At 36.1% G+C, this 13,134-nt stretch overlaps 1 protein-coding gene across 1 annotated transcript in view; it reads left to right on the top strand.

The window, feature by feature from the left end:
- Window positions 1-13,134, top strand: part of MARCHF1 (membrane associated ring-CH-type finger 1) — a 1,304,024-nt gene that overhangs the window by 1,058,366 nt on the left and 232,524 nt on the right. Inside the window, exon 5 of the mRNA XM_044062214.1 lies at window positions 2,066-2,213. Within this exon, the coding sequence (XP_043918149.1) occupies window positions 2,066-2,213 (148 nt within the window). The remainder of the gene's footprint in view (window positions 1-2,065; window positions 2,214-13,134) is intronic.

The raw sequence follows: 13,134 nt of genomic DNA on the forward strand, positions 1-13,134 counted from the left end.
GGGCAAACAGTGAACACAAATAAAGTATTCAGTGATACAATGTAACAAACTATGATAGAATGTTAATATGTTAAAGAAATGTGAGTGAGGGTACAAAAAGCCGACTGAAGAATTACAATTACCAGTGACAGAAGCATTTCATGTAGGGAACTGCATGAAGTGGGAGTAGAGATCTTTCTTAAAATTGTTAAGCATTGGAAGGCATCTTACTTTTGGGAAGAGGGGAGTTCTAGATAGCAGGAGAGAGTTCATAGAAAGCCCTTTCATTACATGCTTGGGTAAAACCAGGTCTATTTAAAATAATAATTCCAAATAGTTAATGAAAGAAATAAAAGAAAAAGGCATTGTGCAAAAGACATCACTTTAATGAGTAGTATAAAAAGAAAAAGGGTGAATCATAGTCATGATATAATAAGGACCAGAGATGGCTTATTAATGATTTGTATGAAATGTCTGCTTCATTATATTAGGTGTCTTGCTGAAGATGTTTACTGCTGATAAAGCATATCTATGCCATCTGAAGACTAGCGTTTTCTAGCAGTCAGAAAACTAAAATCTAACCAAATGTAGCATATGTGTTTTATTACAGAACATGTTCACAATGTCCCAAATAACGTAAAGCATTACATCTGTGCAATACTAAGTCAGTAAGAATTAACATTAATTTCTGCCCTTCTAGACAGTCATGATATGCCTACAAAAAAGCATACTAGTGACTTTACTGCATTGAAGTAAGTTAATGTAGACTCATATTTTACGAAAAATAGTTTCTAACATCTCTGAAATACAATTAGTGTTAATAGTGCATGCAACAAAACAAAATGTCTTGTTAAAAACTGAGGAATGCAAGTGCTTGCTCATTCTTTCATATGCAGGCCTTTGAAAAAAATGTTCCCAGTTACAGTGGAAGTATGAGCAGTAAATCCAACCTGCCACAAGGGGGCAGTATTGGTCTACCAGTAATATGCACTTACTATGTTGTTTGTGGCTATGTATCTGAAAGTTGTAATGAGTATTACAGTGAATAATCCTGCCTCATTTCAGCAGACAAGTTAAGATACCATATTAACAGATTATATATGAGAACAAGCTCATTTCCAGTATCCGCATGGATGTGTTTGTTCACACCAAAAGCAGAGAGAGACTACCTACTGTCCTACTAGAGGAAAATGCCTGAAGAGATAGCAGTGAGCAGGGAGATGTGGCATTTGGATTTTGTCAATCTGGCAACATTACAGTTCAACTGGAAACAAAGTGAGCAGTGTCTGTTTCCCAGGAGTTTGATATGTGATGTTACTCAGAAATTCACTTAACAGTAAGGTGACTTCAGTGGGTAAAAGTCAAAATGACAGCTGTAGCTGCTGTGTTAGAAATATAAAGTAATTGGCCTGCAGTGTACATTTGCAGTTGTAAAATGTTTGCACACATTAATAATACACGTGGAGGTTAACCTGTGGCAAAGTCTACGTCCTCCCTGCTATTTTCTGGCGATCATTTCTGACCTTCTGAAAAATGCATGTCTCAAGCTTATTCCCTTTGTGTACAACCACTACCTTGATATTGCACACGTTAATCAACTGCCCATCTAATGGGTCCATGCAACACAAATGACAAGAGAGATAACAGAAGGCTCTGTACCCACCGGGAACTTGGGATGTACACTGATATAAATATCATGAGTCGTTACCATACATGTCAAACCTCTGAAAGTTCTTCCAGCCTAAGCTCCTAGTCTTAGATCAGGGAAGAGACATACACATTTATCACTCTTCCATAACTTCTTCCCAGGGGATGGACAGAACTAGGGATGTATGTTTCAATCATCACCAGTGGGCCTGCTGACAGTCTGCTGTATTTCTAAACTCATCACCTAAGCCACAAGCAACTGTCCTTCTTTTGAACCATAAGGGGAGCCAGACCATATATTCAGCAACTTCTAGGCACACCAGCGACTTCTCATATTCTGATTGTATACTTTTTTATTAATATAATAACATAATACTGTATTTCTGCATATAGGAATGAGTTTTATTTCATGTGCCCTTTTTTGTCTGTTTGTTTACAGTGGGAAAAGTTGCAGATGACAACAAGTGAAAGAAGGAAGATCGTCTGCTCTGTCACATTCCATGTTATTGCAATTACATGTGTTGTCTGGTCCCTTTATGTTCTCATAGATCGGACAGCAGAGGAAATTAAACAAGGCAATGATAATGGTAAGTAAAATAAAATGTATTCAGACATTAGTAACCGCTAACTGAGCCCTGTAATTAACTGATAGGATCATGTGTTTGTACATAGCCTGACAAAGAATATATATAAACACTGATATGTACGGAATGCACACACTGCCCGTTTCAGTGATTTCATTATTTCCATTAACTATTAGACATGCTTTTCTATAGTCCCCCCTTGAGTACTCTTCCTTCTTTTTCCTGAGTATATACATTAAGAACATTAGGAATCATATAAATGAAAGGATAACATTAGGTCTCATTTGGGATTCAAACCTTGTACTTAGTAACTACTTATTATCCTATGAACCTGAACACTCTGAGAATATATTTTATACATTTATATATATATATATATATATATATATATATATATATATATATATAGTGTCTATGGATTTTCATACAGGGCAGGTAGCCTGTAAGATGTGATCTTTGAAAGCTCTCTGTCTACCAGTTTAATTTGCTACTTAAACTCTTGCTTTTGTGATGGAAGTGTTACTGTCACCTGCATTTCTGAAGTCTGAATATCTGATGAATCTTTGTGCCTAAAAATAATAACAAAACATCTACTTGACGATTTTTTTTTTATGAAACTGAGTTGTCATGACGTCAAGCTTGCACTCTGAACACATGAAACTGTTGACTGTGATCTACTTCAGTACAGGAAAGAAAGACATTCATACAAACTATGGAAGACTCTAGATATGAATAAAGCATGATTGCATTGTGCACATTTAATTCCACCTTGTGAGATTATATTGCTCATTTAAGGTACAGGAACATCTTCAGGTCAGCAATTGGAGTTGCAGGGTGGATTTAATGACAGTTCACACAGGATGCCTAGAGGAGGGGGACAATATCTCCAAACTGAAAAACTAGGGTGACTGGAAGAGCCATTTGAAATTCTGCAGAGCTACATGCTTTGGTAATCATTTTAAGAATGCCAGCAAGTTATGGGATCTTTAAGTGATTTGCATATCACCAGAAGACCATCTCTACAAGAATGTAAGCCTTAAAATCTAAATCCCTGGGTAATTTTTGAGTCCAAGTCCTCACACTTCCTTGCTAGTGCACTTAGTCCTTGCTCCTCTGAACATCAAGGTAAATTATGAACTTTCACAGAAATGTCCCACTGCCAAAGCAACGTTATGCTTAAGAGATAAATTATAATTGACAATTTTTATTATTTGTTAACTGGATAGGTGGGATAGTCTTGGGAGCCTTTTCCATTTTGACCCTGATGTACATCTTAAAACAGAGTAGCTTAAACCATGAATTTACAGTATATATCATTTGAGGTTATACATTATTTAAAACAGTGAATTCCCATTAATGACAGGATATAGAAACACCTCAATATACAAGATCTAGTATGTGTCTACATTTCTAGGAAGTGGAAGAATATGAAGAATTTTAAAGCTAAAGAGATTGTTTCTGTTTATTTTAAGTGCAACAACAGCCATTATCTCTTGCTAGCTGCAGTGCAATACTGAAAAATCACCAGAAAAAGAAAAATAAGTTGTTTTATTAAGTGTTTTTGGAACACAGAGGTACAATTAATTAAATATTTGTTTAATCCATAAAACATAGCATTTATATACATGACTTACATGTTGAAAAATCATTTTCACTCCTAACTATGCAAAACAGTGGAGCATTTCAAGTTTGACTCTAACAATATGCAAGCTAATAACAAATCTGTTACTGAGGATGATCCATAGCTGAGTTTACTCAGCACTGCTTTTGTGGGGGGGGGAAGGGTTGCAAAAAATGATGCAAGACAGTCTGGTCTGAAGAATAAATCAATGTACTATCCAAAAAATAGCTGATAAAACTTGCACTGTAAAAAGTATATGAAATAACTGAGTTATTTGAAGAAGCTCTCAAACATCTGTTAGACATATAAATATGTAATGGACATTTCTGGCAGAAATACTGAAATTTCAAATTATAACTTCTTAGTTTCCATCTCTGGATTTAGCTAATCTCCCTACACATTGTTTGTATTGTGATTTATTATCTAATTAATTGACAGAACAATCTTTTTTAGTGTTATCTTCTATGGTAAATAAATACTGGCTCTGACTTTGATTTTTGTAGCATAACATGACCTGGCTACTGTTTCAGGCTTACACAGTGTCAGATATGCAAACACGTCTGCACACGCACACATGTCTTCAGACAAACACACACACACACACACACACACACACACACACACACACACACACACACACACACACACACACATATATACACACTCACACAGTGTTTGTCTCTGAAGTGCAGTCATCTGAGACATCCGAGCTACACACATATTTTCCACATTAGCATTCTTCAAGTATCTTTTTGTAGCCAATATGAAATAAATGATGTAATTTCCTTTCTAGGCACAAGTGGATATTTAAGTACTGTATCTAACATCAGTAACATAATAACTCCTGACAAAGTGCTCTTGCCAGCTCGAAAGCTCAAGTAATTGCAATATCTATGTTGACCAATAAATGGTATTACATCACACCTGTGTTCCAATGTCTTTGTGCTTTCTGTAAATTGACTAACACAGCATTCCTCAGGTCTAATTTCCTTTGTGAGGTTTATCATCTGGTTTATTAATTTGATGTACTTATAGAGTTCTTACCAAGTATTTCATTATCAATTGAGAAAGAAATATCTGCACTTGTATTGTGAAACATATGCTGGGTGTGCAATTCAGCTGTCATTTTGATATAATCTTCCAGGTGTTTCTTATTTAAGCTGCAGTCAGTAGTCTCAAAGATAACATCTAAAAAGCTAAGGAGGAACAGATACAGTAATAAAAATGTACACAGCAGGTAAAATATATAAAAAATAAAAACATGAAAAGTAAAACTATAAAGGAAAAGAAAACGGGCAAACAGTGAACACAAATAAAGTATTCAGTGATACAATGTAACAAACTATGATAGAATGTTAATATGTTAAAGAAATGTGAGTGAGGGTACAAAAAGCCGACTGAAGAATTACAATTACCAGTGACAGAAGCATTTCATGTAGGGAACTGCATGAAGTGGGAGTAGAGATCTTTCTTAAAATTATTAAGCATTGGAAGGCATCTTACTTTTGGGAAGAGGGGAGTTCTAGATAGCAGGAGAGAGTTCGTAGAAAGCCCTTTCATTACATGCTTGGGTAAAACCAGGTCTATTTAAAATAATAATTCCAAATAGTTAATGAAAGAAATAAAAGAAAAAGGCATTGTGCAAAAGACATCACTTTAATGAGTAGTATAAAAAGAAAAAGGGTGAATCATAGTCATGATATAATAAGGACCAGAGATGGCTTATTAATGATTTGTATGAAATGTCTGCTTCATTATATTAGGTGTCTTGCTGAAGATGTTTACTGCTGATAAAGCATATCTATGCCATCTGAAGACTAGCGTTTTCTAGCAGTCAGAAAACTAAAATCTAACCAAATGTAGCATATGTATTTTATTACAGAACATGTTCACAATGTCCCAAATAACGTAAAGCATTACATCTGTGCAATACTAAGTCAGTAAGAATTAACATTAATTTCTGCCCTTCTAGACAGTCATGATATGCCTACAAAAAAGCATACTAGTAACTTTACTGCATTGAAGTAAGTTAATGAAGACTCATATTTTACGAAAAATAGTTTCAAACATCTCTGAAATACAATTAGTGTTAATAGTGCATGCAACAAAACAAAATGTCTTGTTAAAAACTGAGGAATGCAAGTGCTTACTCATTCTTTCATATGCAGGCCTTTGAAAAAAATGTTCCCAGTTACAGTGGAAGTATGAGCAGTAAATCCAACCTGCCACAAGGGGGCAGTATTGGTCTACCAGTAATATGCACTTACTATGTTGTTTGTGGCTATGTATCTGAAAGTTGTAATGAGTATTACAGTGAATAATCCTGCCTCATTTCAGCAGACAAGTTAAGATACCATATTAACAGATTATATATGAGAACAAGCTCATTTCCAGTATCCACATGGATGTGTTTGTTCACACCAAAAGCAGAGAGAGAGACTACCTACTGTCCTACTAGAGGAAAATGCCTGAAGAGATAGCAGTGAGCAGGGAGATGTGGCATTTGGATTTTGTCAATCTGGCAACATTACAGTTCAACTGGAGACAAAGTGAGCAGTGTCTGTTTCCCAGGAGTTTGATATGTGATGTTACTCAGAAATTCACTTAACAGTAAGGTGACTTCAGTGGGTAAAAGTCAAAATGACAGCTGTAGCTGCTGTGTTAGAAATATAAAGTAATTGGCCTGCAGTGTACATTTGCAGTTGTAAAATGTTTGCACACATTAATAATACACGTGGAGGTTAACCTGTGGCAAAGTCTACGTCCTCCCTGCTATTTTCTGGCTATCATTTCTGACCTTCTGAAAAATGCATGTCTCAAGCTTATTCCCTTTGTGTACAACCACTACCTTGATATTGCACACGTTAATCAACTGCCCATCTAATGGGTCCATGCAACACAAATGACAAGAGAGATAACAGAAGGCTCTGTACCCACCGGGAACTTGGGATGTACACTGATATAAATATCATGAGTCGTTACCATACATGTCAAACCTCTGAAAGTTCTTCCAGCCTAAGCTCCTAGTCTTAGATCAGGGAAGAGACATACACATTTATCACTCTTCCATAACTTCTTCCCAGGGGATGGACAGAACTAGGGATGTATGTTTCAATCATCACCAGTGGGCCTGCTGACAGTCTGCTGTATTTCTAAACTCATCACCTAAGCCACAAGCAACTGTCCTTCTTTTGAACCATAAGGGGAGCCAGACCATATATTCAGCAACTTCTAGGCACACCAGCGACTTCTCATATTCTGATTGTATACTTTTTTATTAATATAATAACATAATACTGTATTTCTGCATATAGGAATGAGTTTTATTTCATGTGCTCTTTTTGTCTGTTTGTTTACAGTGGGAAAAGTTGCAGATGACAACAAGTGAAAGAAGGAAGATCGTCTGCTCTGTCACATTCCATGTTATTGCAATTACATGTGTTGTCTGGTCCCTTTATGTTCTCATAGATCGGACAGCAGAGGAAATTAAACAAGGCAATGATAATGGTAAGTAAAATAAAATGTATTCAGACATTAGTAACCGCTAACTGAGCCCTGTAATTAACTGATAGGATCATGTGTTTGTACATAGCCTGACAAAGAATATATATAAACACTGATATGTACGGAATGCACACACTGCCCATTTCAGTGATTTCATTATTTCCATTAACTATTAGACATGCTTTTCTATAGTCCCCCCTTGAGTACTCTTCCTTCTTTTTCCTGAGTATATACATTAAGGACATTAGGAATCATATAAATGAAAGGATAACATTAGGTCTCATTTGGGATTCAAACCTTGTACTTAGTAACTACTTATTATCCTATGAACCTGAACACTCTGAGAATATATTTTATACATTTTATATATATATATATATATATATATATATATATATATATATATATATATATATATATATATATATATATATATATATATATAGTGTCTATGGATTTTCATACAGGGCAGGTAGCCTGTAAGATGTGATCTTTGAAAGCTCTCTGTCTACCAGTTTAATTTGCTACTTAAACTCTTGCTTTTGTGATGGAAGTGTTACTGTCACCTGCATTTCTGAAGTCTGAATATCTGATGAATCTTTGTGCCTAAAAATAATAACAAAACATCTACTTGACGATTTTTTTTTTTATGAAACTGAGTTGTCATGACGTCAAGCTTGCACTCTGAACACATGAAACTGTTGACTGTGATCTACTTCAGTACAGGAAAGAAAGACATTCATACAAACTATGGAAGACTCTAGATATGAATAAAGCATGATTGCATTGTGCACATTTAATTCCACCTTGTGAGATTATATTGCTCATTTAAGGTACAGGAACATCTTCAGGTCAGCAATTGGAGTTGCAGGGTGGATTTAATGACAGTTCACACAGGATGCCTAGAGGAGGGGGACAATATCTCCAAACTGAAAAACTAGGGTGACTGGAAGAGCCATTTGAAATTCTGCAGAGCTACATGCTTTGGTAATCATTTTAAGAATGCCAGCAAGTTATGGGATCTTTAAGTGATTTGCATATCACCAGAAGACCATCTCTACAAAAATGTAAGCCTTAAAATCTAAATCCCTGGGTAATTTTTGAGTCCAAGTCCTCACACTTCCTTGCTAGTGCACTTAATCCTTGCTCCTCTGAACATCAAGGTAAATTATGAACTTTCAGAGAAATGTCCCACTGCCAAAGCAACGTTATGCTTAAGAGATAAATTATAATTGACTATTTTTATTATTTGTTAACTGGATAGGTGGGATAGTCTTGGGTGCCTTTTCCATTTTGACCCTGATGTACATCTTAAAACAGAGTAGCTTAAACCATGAATTTACAGTATATATCATTTGAGGTTATACATTATTTAAAACAGTGAATTCCCATTAATGACAGGATATAGAAACACCTCAATATACAAGATCTAGTATGTGTCTACATTTCTAGGAAGTGGAAGAATATGAAGAATTTTAAAGCTAAAGAGATTGTTTCTGTTTATTTTAAGTGCAACAACAGCCATTATCTCTTGCTAGCTGCAGTGCAGTACTGAAAAATCATCAGAAAAAGAAAAATAAGTTGTTTTTATTAAGTGTTTTTGGAACACAGAGGTACAATTAATGAAATATTTGTTTAATCCATAAATCATAGCATTTATATACATGACTTACATGTTGAAAAATAATTTTCACTCCTAACTATGCAAAACAGTGGAGCATTTCAAGTTTGACTCTAACAATATGCAAGCTAATAACAAATCTGTTACTGAGAATGATCCATAGCTGAGTTTACTCAGCACTGCTTTTGTGGGGGGAAAAGGGTTGCAAAAAATGGTGCAAGACAGTCTGGTCTGAAGAATAAATCAATGTACTATCCAAAAAATAGCTGATAAAACTTGCACTGTAAAAAGTATATGAAATAACTGAGTTATTTGAAGAAGCTCTCAAACATCTGTTAGACATATAAATATGTAATGGACATTTCTGGCAGAAATACTGAAATGTAAAATTTACAGGGAAATGATTTATAAAATTAAAGCTGTTTTTTGATGGCAGATATGCACAAGCACCAAAACTGCTATGAGCTGTTAACAACCTGCTTTCTGTAGTCAAGGATACAGGCTGGACTCCTTTAAACTTCATTTGTGTATTATGTGACTGAGCAATTTACAAGCAATGCTCCTTGGCTGCCCCAGAATATGGTCACTTGTGTCCAATGGCTTACTTGTTAACAAATTAATAAAATGTAAAATAAATAAACAAATATGATTGCACATGCTACTAATGTAGATGGAATTATTTGCAGCATAGTTACAAATACAAACCTGAAAAATATAAATGTGGACTATATTGCCACACTTGCAACGTCTGGAAAAAATGCAGTTTTCAAGCAGCGGACTGTCATAAATGTGGTAAAACAAACTCAGATATGAAAAAAGTAGAAAGATGCTCTCTATAACTTATATTGCATGCCATGTATGTGTAGTTGGAAGGGGCAGGAGACAGACAAGTGGAAAATAATTATTATTGGATTGCCTGAAGAAAAAGGGCATCGCTAAAGTGTTCCAAATGACATCAAAACAGTAAAAGTGAATGAAGAGGAGGTATGAAAAAGCAGAGACTGCAACTGCAATGAATAACACAAATATATAAACTTGTAAAGAGATGTAAAGTGCCAGAAATTGAAAAGCACACACACTATCCATAGAAGATGTTCTGGTGGTGACCCAAACAGCAGTTACAATCAAAGACCAAGTAAAGAAACTACTTGAGTTTATTACTACCAGATCTGGTCTAAATTCCTTGAAACAAAGTTTGTTAAAGAGGCTGAGTATGGACTAGAATTCTGCAGACTGATTCCAAGCAAACAATTCTGAGATATGTTTTACAAAACCATACTGAAGTATTTTAATGTAACTTATGAATGCTGAGAGGAATTGTTGCAGAGATACATGTGAATATCAATGTCTTTCCAGGATATTTTTCAAATGAGTATCCATATGCTTTGAAATCAAATATAGAAGCAGAATGTTTTGAAATCAAATGCTGAAGCAGAAATAAACAGTATTTTACTAGAAAAAAAGCTGATCCTATTAATGTTTCAGGGTTGGCTACACCCCTTTTCTCCTGTCATGAAATGGATGGTTCCGTAGACTGTTGTGGTGATTATAGTTTTATGGCAGAGTGTCATGCTTAGAAGAGTAACTCATTCCCATGGTTGAAGAACTGTTTGTTATGTTTGCTTGTATTAAGAAGATTTCAAAGCTGAATATGGGCCATGCCAACTAACAACTACATTAGATGATGATTCTAGGAAGAATATAACAATAAGCATTTATAAATAAATGGACAAATATAACAGATTATGTGCCATATTCAGAAAGGGACACCACCAGCAGTAAAGCTGGCTGTGCCTCTTTCTGATTCAGATACAAGCCTGCCGCAGAGACCTTAAATGATCTGTAGGATCACAATTGTGGGCCGTTCCCCCACATGATGTATGCTAATGAGGCATTCTGGGGAATGACCTTTAGCCTTGTGATCTCCCCCAAAAATGCCTCAGCTGCATACGTTCCCATTTTGCTATTAAAGTCAATGGATGAGACTGCATTAGAAGTAAGTGAGAAGAGGAAGGCAGTAGTGGGGGTGTGAGGGTGTTTATATGTGTGTGGCAAGATGGGTAAGTATATGCAGAAGGATGAGTGCACTCATTTGGGTGTGTATATGTGTGTAAGTGTGACAGTATGTCTGCCTGAGTGGCCACAGCAGGGGGGTTATTTAGGAGATAGGTATGGCAGGTGTGTGTGTATGCGCATGCACATTTGTGTGTGTGGTAGAGAGCTGTCACTTTTCTCAACTCTAACTAATGAACAAATCCTGCAGTATTGAGAGGAGCACTAGTCGTTAAAAAAATGTAATAGCTCAACAGATTTACAGCACAGGAGATGTATGGGCAGGGGTGGGAAAACTAGACAGATATTACCCTACAGTCATTTAAAAAGTTAATACAAAAGTCTTGCAACACAAAAGACATATGGGTGGGGGAACCCTCAACACCAGGGGTACTCCTGATACTTTCCCCTCATAGTCACTTAAAAAGTTAATAAAATGACAATTTTACAGCATGAAAGATGTGTGGGCAGCAGGAAACACTATACACTATGGGTGCTCTTAAGGTATTACCCTACAGTAACTTAAAAGGTTTATAGAACAACAGTTCAACAATTTTGCACCACAAAAGATATACAGGAGAGGAAAACACTAGATACCCACGATGCACTTTAAATATTATTATGAGTCATTTTTAAGGGCAAAGAGTTTGAAAATTGTACCCTCAACATAGAAAGCAGAGCTTTTGTCTTCTGTGTTAACAATAAACACTAGTGAAATCCTGTCAATTACTCTAAGTCATTCAAAAATAAAAGGGGAAAAAAGCTACTGTCTCTGTATCTTTGGTGCAGAAAGCAGCTCCACAACTGAACAAAGCATGGCAATGGACTTCATGTATTTTCTGAACAATAAGAAGTGTGAACATCTAATGTCTGGCAGTACTGACTGATTGCAATGGGTCATTAGTTACAAGGGACAGGCAGTACAAGAGTCAAATTCAGGAGCAATCTGTTAAATCACAAACAGCTGACAGGGATGAGGGTGTGTCGATGTTGGGTGGGTAACATACCTCTATACGGCTATGCTGAAGACTTTCAGACAAATCCAGGGAAGCACTACATGATACCAGGGAGTAATTTTAAATATTAATTTGGTTAACTTAAAAAGTTAATAAACCAACAGGTTTAGCATCATGATTCAGTTTTGGAACAATAGGAATACAAACCTAATATTAGGACTTACCCATATGTGATTACTAGGCTAACAACCTGTGGGGGGGGGGGGGCTTTTTAAGCCTAGCCATACTTCCCAAATGTATCTGACAAGTTTTTATACGTTAGTGTTATTTGTGGGGTATATTTAGGCTTGGGCATGGATAGTCAAGCATTTATAAGCTGCTTCTCTCTACTAGAGACATAGGTGCCAGACCAGAGGTAAATTTCCAATTCCCCATGCAGTGTTCCAAGTAACGGTGAGTATCAAAACCTGTACCTTGTGCCTGTCAGGTAAACACCTTAACCATAAATTTCTGGGGTTATAGACTGACTGTAATCATCTGTGATTACAAGGTCTAGGGATTTTCTGTAAACTAAGGGACAGGTAAGAAGTATGGGGATGTGTCAATGTGTGTGTGTGTGTGTGTGTGTGTGTGTGTGTGTGTGTGTGTGTGTGTGTGTGTGTGTGTGTGTGTGTGTGTGTGTGTGTGTGTATGTCTGTAGAATGAATGAGGGGAGATGCCTGTGCCAGTGAGATGCATGGACTGCCACAGGGGATTACCACAGGAAAGTGTTGATTTGGACTAGCTATGACATCATGTGATTCAAAAACATGTAAGGTAGCTGACAATGAGGTATTTCCTTATTGCAGCTATTCTGTCACTGAATCACATCTTCTGTAAGTGAGGAAGGAGACCCTCTTTCCACAACTCTTAAAGCCCATAGTGAGATTCTTTGTGAATCCCAGGTTATGTTTTGGGCTGCTCTTTACACATGTTATATTTAAAAATAATGTAGTGTATTAAAATGTTGATATTTTTCATTATTTGTTTTAATTGGTAAAACAGAAAAACACCATTTACATACACTGGACACAATGTCAGCTATGTCAGAAAATGCATACCTTTGGGCAATGAAGTAGCATTCCTAAGTCATAAGTTAGATGACATGGGTGTGCAATGAGTCAGTAAGAA

The sequence above is a fragment of the Protopterus annectens genome, chromosome 2.part1 (assembly GCF_019279795.1).
Source record: "Protopterus annectens isolate FY-2018-M chromosome 2.part1, PAN1.0, whole genome shotgun sequence".
NCBI classification, from domain to species: Eukaryota; Metazoa; Chordata; order Ceratodontiformes; family Protopteridae; genus Protopterus; species Protopterus annectens.